A 20634-nucleotide genomic window follows, 5' to 3' on the forward strand; every position below is an offset into this window, starting at 1 on the left:
AACTGCCAGACACAGTCCCTATTTATTTCCCACTGTAATGCCATGAGGTAAGTGTTGTCATTTCCTCCATTTTACAGATGGAGAAACTGATACTCAGGGACTTATCAAAGGTCAGGTAGCACATAAGTAATGGCTTCAGTGTGTGACCCCAGCACTGTCTAATTGGCATCTGACCTTTACATTTTCTACCTGTAATTGGGCCACATCATATCCAGAGGAAGCAAATATTGGTTGAACACGTAGTCCATACTAGCCATTGTTCCAGATGCTTTCATATGTGACCATAAGGTCTCATTTAAAGATTATAGCAGCCTTGGGAAATGTGTTCTAATCACCCTATTTTACAGGTGAGAAAACTGAGGCTCAGGGAAGTTGAGTAAATTACCAAAGTTTACATTTAAATAATATTTTTGCAATTCATAGAAACACTTTCATTTCTTTTCTCTTACTTCAATCCCCTAATTGTGCAGTGTACAGGATATAACATAGGTAATAAAGTAGGAAAAAGACACGGATCTTACAAAATATCAACTTTGGGACTTGACTTAATTTTTATTCCACTTGCAAATACTGTTTTGTCTGGTAGAACGTTGTGGAGCCCTTTCTTCAGTGGTGAAGTGGGTTTTACATCTGCCTGAGTTGATCTGTGCTCCCCCCACCCCCAGGGTCTCATGAAGGTCCTGACGCCAGTTGATTACCTGTCTGCCTGACACCCCCGTGGTATCAGAGGGGGTTGGGTTACCCTTGGCTGTGCTGCATCAACCAAAGCCCCCTGAAAATCAGTAACTTGATATCGCAGAGCTTATTTCTCAGTAGTTCAAAGGCTGTATGGGTCCCGGTGGCTCTCCAGGGCAGCACTCCTCCGTGCAGTGATTCAGCAGCCTAGGCTGCTTCCGTCTGGTGGCTTCACCATCTTCACATGTGGCCTCATGCTTGTCCCAAGGGAAGGGGAAGTTGGAGGGCTGCACACCAGCTCTTAAATGATTCGGCCCGGAGGGGACTCATCACTTCTGCTCATTGTTCATCAGCCAATGAACTGTTGAGCAAAGCTGTTCATCAGCTAATCATACAGTCCTGCTCCGCAAGCTGGGAGGTTTGGAGATGGGCACGGGAACTGAGCGAACAGTGACTGTCCATGCTGCCGTGGTGACCACAGAACCAGGAGATTTGAGACCCACGTCACTGGCCCACACAAAGCATTCACTTATTTCCTCATTCTGCACTTGATTTTTATTTTGTTTGCTAATTTTCTGTCCCACCTGCTTAATATTTCCCTATATTCTGATCCCAAGTATCACGTTTAATGCAACCCTGGTTTTCAACTTGCCAGTTTGGTTTTGCTTTAAGCGTGTGATTTCAGTTGGGTGCCCAACAGTGATTACTCTCTGGACTTTCCACAACAGGTAAGCAGTGTTTGCTTTGGCCAGTTTCTCCAACCCCCCGTGTTCACATCACTGTTCATAAATGATTTGTCCCACTATCTCTTGAGAGGTGAAGGGGATGAACGTTTTTTATACCTACTGCATACCAATACGTTCTTATATTCTCTTAAGTTCAGCTTGATAAAACTCTTTGAGGTGGGTTCGACAATCCTTATTGTACAAAAGGAAAAACTGAGGCCAGTAGCCCAGACCAACACAGCTAGTAAGTGGCAAACCTAAGGTTCACATCCAATGGTAACTCTGCCCCTTCTTTAAAATTACGAGTATCTGATTGGGTAAGTAGGGATATAGATGACTCAAGGGAAGGCACTGTTTATTTTAAAATTTTCATTCTCAAATGGATTTAATGGACTACGTCTTGTAGTCGCTGTATCTTCCTTTTATTACCTTCATTATCTATGGCAATGCCTAGCACATGGGCTCTTAATAAATGTTGACTATATTGGACTTATAAGCCATATTTTATTTTTCATTGGGTTTAGAATCAGCAGTTCTGCACTTCATATTAATAGCTAAAGCCTTCTCAGTGATGGGAGTTGAGATTTGTTTAAAGCTGTGCGGGGGACGAGGCTTTTCTGATTTCAATATGGTGTCTGATACTAATCGTTGAAGATGTAAAGGCAAATGTTCATTTCTGTGATTCTGTGGAATGAGTGAGCTTGCCTGGTGGTAACTTTGTAAACTGGCAGAACCCAGGTGTTGCTGTCAGGCAATGTATTTTCACCTTAGAAGAATTTGGTGCTAAGTACTTGGATCTTAAGTATCTGTTAAGAGGAGATTTTTGCCTGTTTTCTGTAATTTTCCTTTTGGAGCTCACATGTAGTGCTATTTATAAAAGCGTGGGTGCTTAAGTTACCGGAGGGCATAAGCATGACAGTAACACGCTGTGGATCTGAGATCTTCCTTTTTACAGGATCTGCACAGTTTAGATCTAATGATTGGAATTGCTTCTGTGGGCATCGCTGTGTACCGAAAATATATTTGCACAAGTTTCTATCCTTGGTAAGTGCAAACCGGTTCTAATTATTTTCTGAATCGTGCTTTAAAAATATGCTGAACAAAAGTAATGGTGCCTCTAATTTTAAACTTTTCTTTCTAAAGAAGGGACAGAGACTTTCTCCCAAGCTTTTACCTCTGACCTGTACAATTAATCCAGATTCAGTACTTGGGAAAATTAGTTTGGTTTTTATCAGCATCCCCTTCTTCCCCAGTCACCCTATGGTTTGGGATACCGTGTGAAACCTGGATAAAACAACACAAAGCAGGTTTTGGAGTTAAGGAATCCTTCCTGGGCGGCACATTAGCCAGGATTCGGAGAACTTCCTCTGGGCAGGAGCTGTATTTTCAGGGCAGTTCCTTAGTTACTAATTGAAGTTTTACCAAGTGCCCAGTTCTGGTCTAAAAACTCAGGGGATCCAGCAGACTTGAATCCTGACAAATCTGAGAAAGGCAGTGCTGTCCCCACTGTTCAGAAGGGCTCCATGGTGGAGGACTTGCGAGCACAAGCTCAGATCCTGGCTCCAAGCATTCCTGGCTTGAATGATCTTGAGCACTTACGCGCTGTCCCCCAGCCTCAGTTTCCTCATCTGAAAGCTGGGTATAATGATATGTACTTTTCAGGAGTATTGCAAGTCTTAGTAGAGGGGCTGCTTGTAAGGCTTTTAAGTATAAAGAAGGCTGTTAATGGTGACTATCATTGTGTTACTGTGCAAACAATAGAGGGGCTACTTGACACACGGCTATTAAGTGGCTGTTAAGTTTGCGAAGCAGCTGGGATGCGGACGCAGGTCTGTCTGTCCTCCTCCTGCTGCTCCACACTGCCCTCAGCTGTCTTCCCCAGGTACACACCAGCCCTAGCAGAGCTGCAGTATCACAAAAGCAGCTGACAGCAGAGAGCGCATTGCCCATGGTCCTTGTTATTTAAGAGCTACATCATAAACCAGGGGCCCTGATGTGCCGCTCAGCTTCAGTCAGCTACTTAGTGTTTGGCCGAGGTGATGGGGCCGCCATCCTTTCTGCGCTGAAGCAAAGTCTAGGGAGCCGAGAGCCCCCAGCCATCACGATCGTGGACTAGAGAACACACGCCGAGAGGCTCCAGCTGCAACCTGGCTGCTCCCTGATGTGCTTCTTTTGTGTTGTGTTTTACTTTTTTTGCAGGGTGAACATTCTAAAAATTTCTTTCAAAAGGAAGAAATTCTTTATACATCAGCGACAAAAACAGGTGAGTTGTACCTATGCTTGTTTTGGTCCTTGTGCTTTTAGCCAGTTCAGCCCTTAGTCCTTCAGCAGGTGAAGGAATTTGTCGTACGTGTAACAGGGAAGAAAGAGCATTGCAAACGGTGGAAAGAAAGTGGGCATCAGGGTCCGGTGGGCCCCGCAGTCTTCTGTGTAATTCACTCTGCTTATCTGGCTGAGGAAGTCACTTGCTTTGCAGTCAGAGACGTTGGGTTCAGGTCCTAGCTCTTCCACTCACCAGTTGGGCGGGTTACTTAACCTCCTGTAGTCTGAGTTACAGGAATGCAGCAATGCCCAGTCCTCAGGGAATCATCACATTTAGATAGAAGCACCATTGATCACAGCACCTGGCCGAGCCCACTGCAGAGTAGCAACAAAAGTCAGCAAGGTCAGTTCCTTCCCTTGATGTGTTTAAAATGCACGGCGGCCTTGCGTATATGTCTCATAGGAGGAGTCTGCAGCTCTCCAGATAACTCAGTTTGGTTTTCCACACGGAGAAGAGCAACTTAGAGGTGAGAGAACCCACAGCTAGTGAAGTGGAGGAGCTGGAATTTGAACCGGTCGTTACGCATCTGAGATGCCCGCTCTTCCCACGACACCGCACTCTGTCTTGTCAGGCTGCATATTTTTCACTTACTGTCACTACGTCATTTCCCAATTTTCCAAAGATAACATGTACCTAAAATGGCTCCACATCACAATAAACTCTTAGGACTGAGAGCACGAAAGCTCAGAGAAAACTAGGACTAGAATCTGGGTCTCCCGAGCCCCAGATGCAAAATTCAAGGTGCCGTAAAAAGGCACAGGATGGTAATTTAACATGAGAACAGAAAACCTGAACTCAGGTAGAATGGAGGTAGAGCAAATGATCAAAATGATTATTATAAGCGAGCACTAGATCTGACTCTCTTTGTGGAAAGCAAATAGAGAAACCCAAAGCATTATAAGATTCCTGTCATTTGATAGGTGAAAGATGATTTCTTCAGGGGAGAGATTTTTCCCAGAGCTAAATTTTGAAAGGAATGTATCAGACAGCCCTTATCTGGTTGCTCCAAATATATCCGACCTAGAAATGTAGGCAGGTGTGAAATGAAAGCGTTCATGAAAGACCACAGATGATGATGAAGAGTAGACTCTGGTCGTCTTTATTACCACGTTCATAAAGATGGTTAACAAATCCTGCTGCTGAATATTCTTAGAACCCTGTTTCTGTGGCCTAAGGAATTTTGAAACCAGTTTTCTGCTGTCCATTGTCTCTTACTTGATAACCACCGATGTGGGCATGAAATGCTTGAGACCCTGCTCCTACATCTGTGTACATGAAATCTCTACTGTGTTTTTCCTCCCAGACTGAATCCAGGGAACACATAGTGGCCTTCAACATGTTAAATTACCGATCTTGCAAAAACTTATGGAAATCCTGTGTCGAGCACCATACATTCTTTCAGGCAAAGAAGCTACTACCTCAGGAAAAGAATGTTCTGTCTCAGTACTGGACTCTGGGCTCTAGGAACCCCAAAAAGTGAGTATATGCTTTAGGGACAGTCTCCACGCTAGGCTGAGAAATGAACATGTCCTGGTCACCCCTGGGGAGTAAACATCCTCAGGGGGAGGGACGTCTTTGCCCAGGGGCGCCGGCCCTGAGGCCAGAGCTGCTGGTGGGTCTAGAACCATGGGTGAAAGTCTGCTGGGGCCGCAGTGTGTCTTTCCACACACGCAGGCGCTTCTCCTGTTCCTGTCACTTGCTTCTGCCTGCTCAACTCTGTAACACTCAGAGCCCCCAAGCAGCCAGCATTGGAACAGCTCCGTCATGTCACGCCAAGGGAAGCACAAGGCTGTGACTAAGGGTCATCTTGGTGCCATTAAGACAGCCTCTCCCACTGAACAGTAATTCCATAAGGCGCTCTATAATAACGAATGAGCAGAAATAAAGATTTCCAGAGTCAGGTGACTTTTTGGCATATACTACATCCAGCAATCACAAGATAGTAACAGTAATAATTACAGTTGACGACTACTGAGTGCTTACCTTGTTCCATGCACATACTTCATTATGCTTCATTCTTTTTTTTTATATGTTTAATCCTTACAGCAATTCCATGTGTGCTATTATCCGTAGGAATGATATTTAAAATACTTAATGACTAGTAAATAAATCTATACATTTTAAACTTTTAGACTACAGTGTGTTCTCATGCAGTTTATATTTTTGTATATGTTTTTATTCTAAGATGTAGGATACAAGATGTATTATAAATACTTGCCTTCTAAATATAAGATGTAGCAGAAATTCCATATCAAATTATTTTCTAAATTGGTTGGGAAAGTTATTTTTGTGATTTTTATTTTAATTGATGTGGCTGTTACTAAAAATGGTGCCCCTGTCTGAGCCATTATCTGATATGTGGGACTGTACCAGACCATTCCAGTGGTTTCCTATTGCATGGTAATCAGTTGATAGCTTTCTCAATTGAATAAGTAGTAAATGTCTGTTAGTATCAGTGATAGTATTGATATTTATGGTGCTAAATGCTCTGAGCTTCTGATGAACCAAGAGCAAATATATTTTCCAAGATTTTGTGTTCTAATACCGTCCAGTATTTTTACACATTCGGTAGCTCTATTTGTGAACGTGCCGTAAACATAACTTGCTGGAATGTAGCATTTACTTTAGTTGGACTTAATCCTCTCGGTGAGCTGAGAAGTGGCATTGAGAGCAACTAAAAGCTTGGACTATCTTACAGAAGGCTGGGTTAAAATCTGACCTACATCAGTTTTAATTTAATTTGCTTCTTCAATTTCTTCATCTGTAAAATGCAACCAACACGGAGGATTTTTTTTTTTTTGGTTCTCCGTCGTGGCAGGAAAAACTACCCCTGTTTTTGTGGCTTAAGGCAGTAACCATTATATTATATCTCAAGATCTTGTGGGTCAGGCGTTCGGGAAGGGTGTGGCCAGATGATCCTTCCTCTCCGTGCAGTATGTAGACTAGGGTTTCTCAGTGAGATGCAGCTGGTGGCCGGGCCGGGCTGAGGGTCCGGGACCACTTCTCTCCCACACCGGGTGCCTTTGATGGAATGATCAGAAGGCTGGACCCGTCTGGACCCCCACCCTCTCTGTGTGTTCTCAGGGCCTCTCACAGGGTAGTTGGATTTCTTACACAGAGGCTTGGGACTGCAAGAGCCGAAGGCAGAGGTGGCCGGTCATCTTAAAGGCTAGGCCCATACCTGGCACAGCTACTCTTGGTCAAAGCAGTCCCAGGCCAGCCTGGGTTCAAGAGTCAGAGAACTTGCAGCCGTTTTTAATCTGCCACTAGGGGTCACTTGGGACACGGTGGGTGGCTCAGTGGCCACAGGTCAGCAGTTCTTGACCACCAATACCAGCTTCAGCATACTGGCAAATCTCATCCCTCATTCTCTCCATTTCATAGATGGAGAAACTGAGGCTTAGGTTACGTGATTTGCCCAACCCCTAGAGATGCCGCTATACATTTGCATATTGGGCCCTCTGAAACTTATTCGGTATTTTCCAAGCTTATGGGACAGTGGAACACTTCTTTTTCCAAAGAGTACCTGTTAATAACCTGTGACGCATACTTTGGGGAGCTGCTACATTAAACCTTTGAATCAACCAGCTTGCTCCCCTCATTCCGATGATGTGCTCTCAATCAACGGTAATTTGGTTTCTGATGTAGATTCTCGTGGTGATGCTTCTGTGAGCATTTTGATTAGGGTGACAACCGTACTTCCCATTGAAAATTAGTACATTGATATTCTAGAGGGTGTGCTTCGTGTTACCTATGTTCTTGTGGTTTTTCTGTCCTGTGTTTTGTTGGGGTGATGGTTTAGGCTGCAAGGAATAGCGTGGAATGTTTTAATGAGACATTAAAACATTGTTTAAAATTTAGAAATGCCAGAACTGAGTTTCCCCGAAACTGGCTTCAAACTCCATCCTCTCAAATAATTCATTCTCTGAAGGGTCTAGAGAGCTGAGATTTAAATTCTCTAGGTATAAATAAAATTTGAAAGTAACCTTCAGGGTGGCACATTCAGAGAACATGGCCTGAAACTCTGCTGTCTAAGCATATTTTCTCAGGTCTGCTCTTAAAGAGTTCTGAGTGATTTACAGTGACGGTCTCCGCCAGCTAGGATGACAAAGAACACTGGGAAGCATGGTTAATGTTTGTACTCATGCCAGTGTGCGTAAAGTGAGCATTCCTTGAAGTTACTTGAACTGTATTTCAGTGTTAATCCTGAAATTCCTTCTATCTGGTAAGGCTTGGTTATATTCTGAAAGCAGTTTTGTTGCTTGAAATAGTAAGGGCAAGAAAATATTTTTTCACCCGAAGAGAAGACATCACATAAGGAAAAGCTAGGACAGAAAGGAATCCCTTCTGACCCGTGTACCTCCACTCCTGGTAACCTCTGCTGGGGTCATCAAGGTGTTAATCAGTCATCCGTCAGGGAGGGAGCGTGTGTAGACATGTTTCGCTTACGCTGTCACTTCTTTCTCGTCGAATATGTCAGTGTAGAAAGTGAACCTACATCTGGTTTTTCAGGTCTGTAAATAACCAGTATTGCAAAAAAGTGATCGGAGGGATGGTCTGGAACCCGGCCATGCAGAGATCTTTATCCGTGGAACATTTAGAAACCAAGAGTCTACCGTCTCGGTCTCCTCCTATTACTCCCAACTGGTATGTCTTCCTTTTTTGGTATTACCTACCGGTAAACACTTTACTTCTTTTAAAAACTCAATACAAATAAAAACATAACTACAGGTGGCCTATGGTCAGAGTTTACATTTGCATGTTTGTTGCAGAAGTAACTATTTTTGTGAAATGCACAAGTCTAGCTAAACATTTTCTTTAGTGTATGACGCTGGGATGTTCTTTTTTAAAATGTTATTTGGTCTAAATAAATTTGAGCACTGCAGCTTACTGAAATGCTGCTCTTGAAATTAGCATATTCAGGTTTTGAGAAGTCCTGTGATAAAGAAGCATGTTTAACTTTATTTAATCTCACATTTCCCATTAATGTCAAACAAAATAAACTTTGAGAAAACATAGTAAAGGCATGTAATACAACTGATGTAAGGACGTGTGACCCTCAGCAATAGTAGCAAATGCACATAGGAAAGTAGCCTGCCAACTTTTAAGATGATGGACTCAGCTTAAAAAGAAGGAAGTGGCAGGGCTTCCCCGGTGGTGCAGTGGTTGAGAGTCCGCCTGCCGATGCAGGAGACACGGGTTCATGCCCCGGTCCGGGAGGATCCCACATGCTGCGGAGCGGCTGGACCCGTGAGCCATGGCCACTGAGCCTGCGCATCCAGAGCCTGTGCTCCTCAACGGGAGAGGCCACAACAGTGAGAGGCCCGCGTACCGCAAAAAAAAAAAAAAAAAAAAGAAGGAAGTGGCAGTTTGGCAAAGTGGGAAGGGCACTGGGTTTGTAACTGGAAGACCCGGACTCAGATTTTGACTCTCCTGTTCGTTAACAAGTTTGTTTACCTCTCTGGTCTCAGTCTTTCCATCTGTAAAGGGATTGAATGACATAATGTACAAGTGCTTTGTAAACTATACAAAAAGGATCAGGTAGAATTATTATTGTTGTTTTTGTTATTGTTGTTATTGTTATTTTATTATAATGTTCCTCAAAGACATCAGGCCATTTTGTGAATGCCTTCAAAAGAGCCAGGCATCATCAGAAGGCGAAACCAAGCCAGGAACATTGCCCCAGCCCCACCTTGAAATAAGGGTATGGCTTTCTGTTCATTGCATGATAGGGTGCACCTGTAAATTCTCAAAGAGTGAGCTACCAGGACTAAGGGGCATTCTAACATGCAGGCCAAAAAAGGAGCTGTTGTGCCGGGCCGCTGGGTAAGGGCCCTTCACTGGGGCCTAATGCTCTGGGCAGGGATGGTGATGGTGTTTAGTGTCGGAAATCATAACATGACTGAATAGGTTGGTTCTTGGTTTCCTAGATTTAGGCACTCATCCTACAGTAGTAAATTTATGCTATAACGTGGCAGCTTAATTTGTCTGAAAGTCTCTTAGGCAGCAGTGCCAGGGCCCCAGAACAGAGGCCAGGACAGCGTCCAGGAGAGCAGCTGGAGTGGACGTTGCCACGCCAGTGGACTGTAGCTCTTACTGCTATTTATAGGTCCTCTTCTGAGGAATCACAGACCTTTCCACTCTGCTTTGGACACAGTGTTATTGATTATCGGGGCCCAAGGGGATTGCAAATAGTGGAGGCTCTGACAGTCCCAAGGAGAAATGGCTAACAAAGGAGCAGAAGATGCAAAAACAGGGAAAATGAAATTTAGAAAGCTCAGCAGCCTGGGATCACCCACTGCAGGAGCCGATGCCCAGGTGCTGCCCCAGGTGTCACCCCAGGCATCCTGGGGACATTGCTTCATTTGATTCATTTTCAGGAGCCAGGTAGGTACAACTGAGGCTCAGAGAGGTGGTGTGACTTGCCTCATGTCACACAGCTACTGCTGCTATTGGAGGGACAGGGCGGTGCTGGGGCTATGCCCATCTAATACCACATAAGATATAGATGTATATATATACATATATATATATATATATATATATACACATATATATATATATATATATATTTTTTTTTTTTTTTTTTTTGCGGTACACGGGCCCCTCACTGTTGTGGCCTCTCCCGTTCCGGAGCACAGGCTCTGGACGCGCAGGCTCAGCAGCCGTGGCTCACGGGCCCAGCCGCTCCGCGGCATGTGGGATCTTCCCAGACCGGGGCACGAACCCGTGTCCCCTGCATCGGCAGGCGGACTCTCAACCACTGCGCCACCAGGGAAGCCCCATAAGAGATACATTTTAAAAAGCAAACATTTCTTCTTGGATCAAGTGAGATTCGCATGAAGGGATGTAGTTGAAATAAGTCTGCCGAAAAACTTACTTTAGCTTCTAAACCCTTACTTATACCATACAAATGAATCAGAAAAATTGTCTGATGAGCAGTCAATAAAGCCTGTTTACACATTGCGAGCTTGAGTCCTCCTGGAAGAATAACTCCCCCTAAATCAACACTCAATAACTTCCCAGAGAGCAAAAACCAGTCTCATCTGCCCTGTTTATAAAGCTGAGGAACTGAACCGCTGGGCTAAGAATATCTGGGACCACGTGGCCCTTGGTAGATTCTAGTGTAGTAATGGGTTAACTGGCTCTTAAGTTCCAACAGCATCAGCAAAGGCATCCTTCGAAAGGTCAGAGCACAAAGTTAGGTCACTGGTGTCTGATAAAATTCCTAAGTAGAATCTGCTTTCAGCGCTTCACACTGAACCTTTCCCCACCAGGCGAAGTCCTCGACTCCGGCACGAAATCCGAAAGCCACGACACTCTTCCGCAGACAACCTTGTGAATGAAATGACGTACATCACTGAAACGGAAGACGTGTTTTACACCTACAAGGGCTCCATGTCCCCTAAAGACAGCGATTCTGAGATTTCTCAGAACCGAAGCCCACACCGAGAGTAAGAAACTTGTGTTCCTCTCTTTCTTTGTGTCTGCTTGTTTGAGCTGTTGAGGAATTTGCTCAGGCCCAATGGCCGTTTAAGAGGAGGCAAGGGCTGGAGCCTGCAGCCAGCTCCCCAGGGTGCTGTCTGCCAGGCCAAGAACATCATCACGCTCTCCCTTCCCCGGCAGGAAGACAGGCTGTGTGCCTGGGGTCAAGAGCTTGCCCTGCTTTTTGTCAACAACAGTGACATACTGTCCACACGCTTGTTAGCTCTCCTGAATAGTGTTCTCGCCAGTTCACGAGCAAAGCCCAGTTTAAGCCATTTCATGCTCCAGAGGTTGTAGACATGTTAACTATAGTAGTATTTCTCTCGATTGTCAGAGTTTGACCACTGCAGGATTCCCTGTCGCTGGAGATGTGCTTATTTTCTAGCTGTCCACAGAAAGCCTTCTCAGAACCACATTATGTCCTCGGGTTTTTGTTCTTTTTGTTTTTAATGGTCAGTATAAAGAAAAAACATTCGGAGAACATCTCTGATTTTCTTTGTTAAATTTTTGTCAAGGACAGTGTGCATCAAATTCTTTTATGTCCCCACTTTCCTTTTTTAACGCCCTTCACATTTCAAGGTCAGGAGAAAATATGTCTCTCCTAAAATACTGGCTTGAGTCCTTTTATTATTCAGTAAGATAATATCTAATTCAGTAGTTCCCTGTTTGACTTGATTACCAGGGAGCTCAGAGCTGCATGTCAGGCTCAATTGCATTAGCTTCCCATAGCTCAGCTTCCTGATCTAGTCCCTACTCTTCCTTCCTTGCTTTATTAATGGGTCTGATTTTTTCTCTTGTTTTAATGAATTCACTGTTCTACCATATCTGCACATTTTAGAGTAAGCGATCTCAAATCATTTTTTTGAAGTGGACAAGACATAGATCGTAAATTAAATGACATAAAGTATTATAGGAATGGATCATCTATTAGGAAGTCAACCATGATCCTTGAGTATCCATTCAGTTAAGTCCCATGCTGTGCCCAAAATATAGAAACATATAATGCTTCCCCTAATAGCAAAGGATTAGCAAGAAGGCACTTCAGTTAATCTGTAAATTTTTACCACTCTAGCTACTAGGATTAAAGCATTAAACGCATCCCGATTGTACTGTAGGCATCACAGGTGAATAACAGATCTCACTTCGCACTTAAGTGCGAAGTTGCTACTTCTCTGCTGTCCCTGACCACAGCAAACATAGTTTCCAGCTTTTGTGTTCTTAACACCTCTGATTAAATAATCCTCTGGTCATTATTTCCTTGTGACCTGAGCTTGGATGATGCTTTTGTTGAAACGATCACTATCTCTTGCTCCAACTTGCAGCCTCGCTGAGGTTAGAGTGGAAGGGTGTAAGTTCCTTTGCGTGACACTGGTTTTGCAGTTCTAGGTCTACAAGGGCAGGAGTGCAGGCACGCATGACTTGAGCCAGTTTGAGTCTGTCAGGGGCTGTGTTGCTTTCGTAAAAGGAGAAGGAGGGTTTAGGGAACTGACCGAGGGCTCTGGGATGCCCAGTCACACCCTTCCTGTCAGATCCTCCTGCTGTGGTTTGCAAATCCATCATGGAATTGTGGAGCTTCTGGACCTTCCCTGTCCAGTACAGTAGCCACTAGTCATGTGTGGCTATTCAGATGGAAATTATTTAAAATAAAATAAAATTTAAGTTCAGTTCCTCAGTCACACAAGCCTCATCTCAAGTGCTGAAGAACCACATAAGCAGTGGCTACCATATTGGACAGCACAGATGCAGTACATGTCCAGGTGCTGGCTGGAGGAGAGATGAATTCTGTCCAGTGGTATATGGACGTCTTAAAGGGCTACACTCATTGCCGAGTCCTGCAGCACACTTTGTACACCCTTTGCTGCTCATTGACGGAATGTGAAGGTGAATTAGACAAGCCTTTGCTTTCAGGGACCTCCAGGCCAGCTGGGCAAATAGCACATTATCAGCCTTCATCGTCACACTGTGGGGCTCTGTCACTTTGGTGAAAGGAGAACAGAGTTTGGGCAAATGCGAGTTCTGAGAAGCCTGATTACAGGTCCTAGGTCCGATCTTCCTTCTGTGGTCTATAATTCCATCTTCCTTCCCCACCATGGAATTAGAGCATCTAGAGCTTCACAGGCCAATACAGCCACACACAGATGGCTATTTAAGTTTATTAAAACTCAGCTGAGAATTCACTTCCTCAGGCCCGGTTCAATTTAAGTAATTTCTAGCCCTACTCACCCCTAGGCGTTGCACATCGGTTCTTCCTGAAACTCCTCCATGAGACATAAAAAGATGTATGATCCTGGGGCACTTTTTATTTTGCAGTGAAATGTTAAAAGTAGCAAATAATGGTGATGCAAACGCAGCCTTCCTTGCCATGTCTTTGCCAGGTGAGCCAACAGTAGATGGCTCACAGAATCGAGTTAGCGGCTGTGCTTTGCAAGTGGGGCGAACAGTTGAAAGAGTTCAGCCCCTAGCACCTCACTTAAGTAGGGGACCCCTTCCTGCTGGCAGGAAGCCACCTTCTGCTGGGTTTTCAGAGGCAGCTGGCCTCCCTGAGAGTCTGGTGGCCCTCCATTGACCAAGGCAAGAAGGGAAGGTTAGTCCGTACTTGGAGAAAAAACTGCGGTGGTGTCTTCAGTGAGTACAGTCATCCCTCGGTACCCAAGGGGGATTGGTTCTAGGACCCTCACAGATACCAGAATCCATGTAAAATGGCTAAGTGTGGTTGGCCCTTCGTATCCCCGGATTTAATTCGATCTGTGCTTGGTTGTATCCACAGATACCCAGGGTGGGCTACAGTATTTTCAAAATGTTTAAAAAACATCGCACATGCTTTATACAACACATTAGTGTGTTAAGAGGCAAAAGGAAGTATCCTGTCAGAAATCAGATGAATAACATCACAGACAGCAAGGAGAGTTCCTTTTAGAAAGAAGAATGAAGTGTAATGTTCTGTACCCATGTAAACAAGAGGAAGAAAGAGAGAAAGGAAGAAACAGAGCGGTTCGACTTTGGCTCTAAACCTTAGTGGTGCAGTTCAGACTCTGGACATCATCCTAGTGGATAAGTCACCTTGGTTTGTTCCGTATTTATAGCAGCGCAGCAGAGTTTATGGTTAGTTACGAGTCCTTGGCAGTTTGCTTTATGCCCGAGTAGGCTGTCCTCTTGTTACTCTCGCAGACATTCTATGTTCCTTTCCTTGTTTCAGAGCCAAGGCCAAGATCTGCAGAGAAGGAAGTTTCCAAAAACAAAAACAACCCACCACCCAGGAAAATGGGAGGGGGTGTTTCCCAAGGGAAAAAAATGACTTTGCAGAGCAGAAGCTGGAGGAAAACAAATTTGAGGGCGGATGAGGGTTGTGTTTGAAGAACTTCTCCTCAGTGAATGGGGCTTGGTGCCTTTGCTATTTGCCTACTTCCTTCTTTAGAGCCTGCCTTGTTCCAAGGACAGGGGACAGCTGTCGGCTTTTATTTCCAAACTTCTGTACCCACAACAATGTGAATATACTTAAATGCTACTGAACTGTAAACTTGAAAACGGTTAAGATGGTAAATTTTATATTATGTGTATTTCACCACTATTTAAAAAAATGTTTTTAAATAGCTTCTCTGCATTGGAATGAACTTTGGGAATCCCCTTCTTCAGCTGCATCACCAGTGTAGGAATTCCCTCTGCCCTGTCACCTGGTCACCCTGCCGGTGATGGGCAGCTCTCCTGCCGTGTGGCAGCCTGTTCTCTAGTTGGACAACCCAGTGGTCCAAGCTGTGTCTCCCCACAGGAGACCAGCCAGCGACAGGGTTTCATTAGGAGTTTTGTGTCCACTTGCCCTGCACCTTGCCTGCACTTCACTTGGTCTTGGGCCACTTACATGTGGACAGCTGACGAATACCTTAAACCCAGCCTGGCCTGATCTCAGCTCATCATCTTCTGTCCAGCCTGTGGCTCCTCCTGTCTTGGTGAGTGGGGCCACGTTTCAGAACCACCCAGTGGGCCCCGATGGGAACTTCAGGCATCCTCGACAACTCCTTCTCTTCCGCCTGCGTCATCTAGTTTCTCACCTGTTGATTCTCCCTCATGAACATCCCTTGACCTGGACCCCTCCGCCGTCCACCCCGCACTGCCCCTGTGTAGCCGCCATCGTCTCTCGAAGGGACAGTTGCAATAGTGCCCCAAGTGTCCTCCTGTCTCTAGTCTCTCCTCCTTCCAGAACATCCTTAACAAGGGTAACAGGCTCATTTTCCTGAAATTTATGCCCAAGCATGTCACTCCCCCGCTTAAATGCCTTTTCTGTGCTTTTTCAAAATTTCATGCCTCTGCAAATACCACTGAAGTTTTTTTATTATGAGAGTTTTGCCTAAAATGTAGGGCTGGCCAAAAAGTTTGTTCGGGCTCTTCCATAAGATCTTATGGAAAATCCCAAAGGAACTTTTTGGCCCACCCAACACTTTCTTCTTCCCTCTTGACTACCTGTTTAAACTTCTACTGGTTTATCTTTCAGACTCAAGCGCCCCCTCCTCTGTGAAGCCTCTCCTGGCCTCCCACTGTATGCTAGACATCTGAGCATCTCCATTACAGCATGATGATAATATTTGATTCCTTTTCTATCTTAAACTAGACAGCGAGCTCTTTGAGGGCAGGGATAGAGCCCTGTTCACCTCTCCTTCCCCCAGACCTGGCGTGGTGCCTGACACTTCATGATATTCCGTGACTACTCTGATGGATGGACAGGTGAATGGGGAGACGGTCACATGAAGCAGGATGTGGCCCTTGGCTAAAGTACAAACAAGCTCCCAAGTTTTTACAGTGGGTACCCCCTCTGCCACTTCCACGGCAGGCCCCCGTATCACACAGCGTCTAATCTGCACGCCAAGGACTCAGATTTCCTGTAACGAGTCTGGGTTACCTGTCTTCTGTGAGCAGGTCCCCATGGTAGGTGCTGCTGCAGGCTCTGTGTCAATGAGAAATTCTCATCAAAGAGTTCAAGCATGAATTGACGGAAATTCAACAAGTGCTTTCTTGCCCTTAAGTTATCGCAACGTCTGAGTGGGCAGCCTGGGGACAGGTGCATGACCCTTGATTCCATGCGTGATGAGACGTAGAGCTCAGACAGCGGCATCTCTGACCCACATTCCCTCAGCCACCTCCGCAGCTTCTTGAGTGAAGTTTCCATCTCGGGCCCTTGGCATGTATCGCAGAGATAAAAGAGTATCACCTGAAGAACGTCTCCATGTCGTAACACCCCTACCACGAAGACATGCTTTCTATTACTCGGTGATCCTTATGTCGGGATCCATGTGAGATATCTGGCTTTGTGTTAAGTACACCAGGAGAGGACTAGGCAGAGGACTAGGGTCTCTCCTGACCTCGAGAAGCTCATAGACTCGAGAGAGAAATGCCACGTGGAATGGCCCCTATTCTATCACCACCATAGCCAGTGCCTCCTTGCGGGCGCCCAGTGAGAGCTGTGAAACCCTCAGTGGGAGCACAGCTTTGCTTGGCTAACAGGTTTGTGCGGGGGTGGGGGGGGACGCGGGGGCCTTTGTCATTCTCTAGGGTGTAGAAAAGAATGGTATGAAAAGCATCACCCAGGAAGTCCTGCCATTTTAACTGTCTCTAACCTTGCTTCCCCTCAGAGAAATGAACTCTGTCCTGGCTTTTGTTTCCGATGACTACCGCATTTACAGTTCTGAAGCGTCGGCTTCTGAGGGCGAGCACCCGTTTGTCTGCCGGTCAGTCTGTCTGTCTGTCTGTCTCTGCCCCTTTCACCCCAGGGAGCTGGGGTGGCCAGTGTCTCCCTGGCCACTCTGGCTCTCCGACGGCAGTGACGGTCTCCCTTCCGGCCTCAGGAGCAAATCAGTTGCTTCAGCTCCCTCCTGCTACCCCTTTCTTTGCCCCTTTCACAGCTACCCACTGAAACCCCAGGGGTTCCCCTCTTCTCTCCATCCTCACCCACTGGGCTCTCCCCTCGGTTGCACCTCACGTCCTGCCCTGGTAGGGAGGAAGGCCACTTGGTGTGGCGTCTTCACTCCTGGCATCCCTGTGCTGCGTCCAGCTGCCACCTTCTTGTTGCTTCCTGTCATCACATGTCCTCCTCGCCATCTGTCTGTCCATCCTCCACACTGAGCGGAGCATTACTGCAGCCTACAGGGAACGTCTGTACATGGTTGATCAGCCAAAAAAATATTGTCATGTTTAATAAATTACCGTCTGAGAGTAAGCTCTCCACCCCTACTTAGAAAATGGGATTGGACACATAATGACATTGAATATGTTATTTTTAGTACTATGGGCTGTTTGGGATAGACCATTACATTTTCTACTGAAAAAGAAAAATACTTTAAAACCTTATAAGATGTCATCTAAATTCTATATAATGTAATTCGAAATTCAGAATTTAGAAATTAAATATAATGAATACAGAAATACAGTTTACTGAAAAGTCTGTTGTCTTCTGCTTTGTCACCTTGCTCTTCTGTTTAAATGTCATCACCCTTTCCATCGCTCTCATCTCCAGATTCTTCCAAATGTTTGAAGTATGAATGCTATTTGCGGCTTCACAGTAAAGGTTCAGGTCCACCCCTAGAGCTGGAAATGGCTTTTCCTAAACCTCTTTGGCTTTATCTTAGCAACTTCCAAGTTTCCCTTTCTGCCACTAGGAGGTGCTCTTATAAACATCAAAACTTAGAAAAGTTGCCCAACTTCGGGAGAATTTTTTTTTTTAGCTTCCTTTTAAGTAAATTAAAGTCTCATTTATTTTCAGTCTGAAAACATACCACTAGTACATAACAAAATGTCCTCTCTCTGAAATGCCTTCCCATCCAACTTGAAAACCTTAAGGCCAAACTCTTCTCTTGCAAATAGCTCTACTTCTGTACTACTCTGTCACTGAATTTTTTTATTCAAATGAATTGAGATTGTGAATCATTTTGTGTGACTATGATACAGATTTTATATTTAAAGTAAGCTAATTTGAACTTGCTAGGAAACAGAAGCACTACATTAATGAAAACTTCACGGATAAGGACCTGAAATAAAGAGGCAGCAGCAGCTGTCTTTTGTCTGTTTGTTTCACTGAATGTCTGTCTTTGCTCACCTTTCCCGTCACTAACCTGGAATGAGATTAGAATATGGAGGAGTCTGTGGAACATGAGGACAACCCCATATTCTGTTGGCTTTTAAAGGCATCTTCTGCTAGGACTGTGGCTCTGGAAGGGGTCTAGTGTGGGTGTGCATGATGCAGAGAAGTTGCGTGTCCTACACCGTGTTCATCCCTGTGGCCCTGAGAGGTTAGAGAGGAGGGTCTTAGGAGCAGACCTGGTGTGAGGAGAGGAGAGGGGAGAGGTGCTGGGGGAGTCATGTTCATCAGACTTCTGTCTGTCAGTTGAGGGGAAAGCTGTGTGACCTTGGGCAAGTCACTCAGCGCCTCTTGACCTGTTTCTTCATCTGTGAAATGGGAGTTGAACCAGATGACCACAGAGGTCTGTTCAGTTGTAATAGTCTGTAATTCTCGAAGATAACGCCATCCAGTAGAATTTCCTGCGATGATGGAAATGTCCTGTAACTGCGCTGTCTAGTGCAGGAGCCTCTAGCCATGTGTGGCTGTTGAGCATTTTTGAAATGTGACTGGTACAACTGAGGCACTTTCTAATCTTAATTTACTTAAATTTAAATAGCCACACGTGACTAGTGACTGCCATATTGGGCCGCGCAGCTCCAAGATACAAAAGGACTTATATTAGAGAAAAATAAAATGTATAATCTCAGTGGAGGCATTAATGGATGTCACAGGTGAATAATGTAAACTAGGATTCATATAAATTGTCCTGAATATGCCACGTTAGTCCCATTTCCTTTGGGTAGCGAACTGTCCTGTGAAGCAGAGCTATGAGTGGGAGTGAGACGGAAGGGAAAAGCTTTCAAAAGGGATGGAGACGCATGCATCTGGGTGAGGTTCAGTAATTAAGCACCAGAGTAGCTGGGCATATTTCCCTATCACCCTTCCAAAGCAGCTGAGTTTTCAGCAGTTCCTGGTACTACCCTGCCCTCCTTCCCCTTTTCCCCAAAACTAAAGGCGATGACCTTTAGGCCAGTTGGGGACATGGGCAGCCAGTGGACTCTGGATGTGCCTGAGCCCTGGGCTTGACCTTTGGAGCTCTTCTAAGGTTCCAAGGATTGGTGACAGCCACGAGATGCCAGGCCCCAACAGTCAGTAATGTTTGCTCTGATAAAATATTAATCCAGTTATTAAAATATCTCCTCCTTCCCCACGATGAAGGAGTATATCCGAGAACAACCCAGCACAAAGCTGCCTGACCCAGAAGTCATCCAGTTCTGTGTCTCCATCTTCAAATGCTCCAGGCTCCTGTTCCCCAGATGGCGTCGATCAGCAGTTCTTAGAGGACTTCCACAGGGTGACCAAAGGGGGCTCCACCGAGGACTCCAGCCAGTACTACTGTGACAAGGTGCGTGACCCCAGGTGCTGCGGCTGCAGTGGCAGCCGACCCAGCCAGGCCTCCCGTGCAGGGCTGCCTTACGGGCGATTAGGTGGTTACGACTCAAAGAAAATAGCATATCACCGACCACTGGAGAAAGAAGTGAGATAACTGATGATTTTCTGACGTTCTCCAGAATGATGGTGACGGCTACTTAGTCTTGATCCGCATCACACCAGATGAAGATGGAAAATTTGGATTTAATCTAAAGGTATGTTGTGTGTAATTTATAAGGACATTTGATGCTCCGAAGCAGTCTTTAGATGACTTTTTAACTTCCATTAGAAATGTGCCACGTACCCAAGGCTGCATAGGGAAATTGGCTCGGCCTTCAGAATTGGGAGCTTTTCTTTGTGGCCATAGTAGCTGCCTCACACCGAGTGCCTGCTCTGTGTACTTACTTATATCACCTTATTGGGTTCTTCTATTAAGTGGTGAAATTGGAATTTTAAACCCCCTTTTTTTTTTCTTGCGGTACGCGGGCCTCTCACTGTTGTGGCCTCTCCCGTCGCGGAGCACAGGCTCCGGACGCGCAGGCTCAGCGGCCATGGCTCACGGGCCCAGCCGCTCCGCGGCATGTGGGATCCTCCTGGACCGGGGCACGAACCTGTGTCCCCTGCATCGGCAGGCAGACTCTCAACTACTGCGCCACCAGGGAAGCCCTTAAAACCCATTTTATAGATGCACACTAAGGCTCAGAGAGATGGGAACCCCTCAGCATTGCTAAGAGAGAACAGTGGTTCAAGTGCAGGGCCATCACCCTCCTCTGCCTCCCTCTAGGCAGGCTCTGCAAGCTATGACCTGCAGGCCAAATCCCATCTGTTTTTATAAATAAAGTTTTATTGGAACGCAGACACCTCATTCATTTACAAATGGTTTGTGGCTCCTTTGGCACTACGGTGGCAGAGTGGAGAAGTTACAACAGAGCCCTCTGTCCCACAAAGCC

General features: G+C 45.5%; 1 protein-coding gene across 3 annotated transcripts in view; it reads left to right on the forward strand.

Annotated features, from left to right (window-relative positions):
• The window catches only part of PTPN3 (protein tyrosine phosphatase non-receptor type 3), a 109758-nt gene that overhangs the window by 56964 nt on the left and 32160 nt on the right, over nucleotides 1-20634 (forward strand). For all 3 annotated transcript variants that reach the window (XM_060014356.1, XM_060014358.1, XM_060014357.1), the window contains 8 exons: nucleotides 2356-2444; nucleotides 3600-3663; nucleotides 5027-5199; nucleotides 8236-8370; nucleotides 11001-11177; nucleotides 16830-16925; nucleotides 19472-19658; nucleotides 19825-19899. In XM_060014356.1, the coding sequence (XP_059870339.1) occupies nucleotides 2356-2444; nucleotides 3600-3663; nucleotides 5027-5199; nucleotides 8236-8370; nucleotides 11001-11177; nucleotides 16830-16925; nucleotides 19472-19658; nucleotides 19825-19899 (996 nt within the window). The remainder of the gene's footprint in view (nucleotides 1-2355; nucleotides 2445-3599; nucleotides 3664-5026; nucleotides 5200-8235; nucleotides 8371-11000; nucleotides 11178-16829; nucleotides 16926-19471; nucleotides 19659-19824; nucleotides 19900-20634) is intronic.

The sequence above is a fragment of the Delphinus delphis genome, chromosome 6 (assembly GCF_949987515.2).
Source record: "Delphinus delphis chromosome 6, mDelDel1.2, whole genome shotgun sequence".
In the NCBI taxonomy this organism is placed as follows: domain Eukaryota; kingdom Metazoa; phylum Chordata; class Mammalia; order Artiodactyla; family Delphinidae; genus Delphinus; species Delphinus delphis.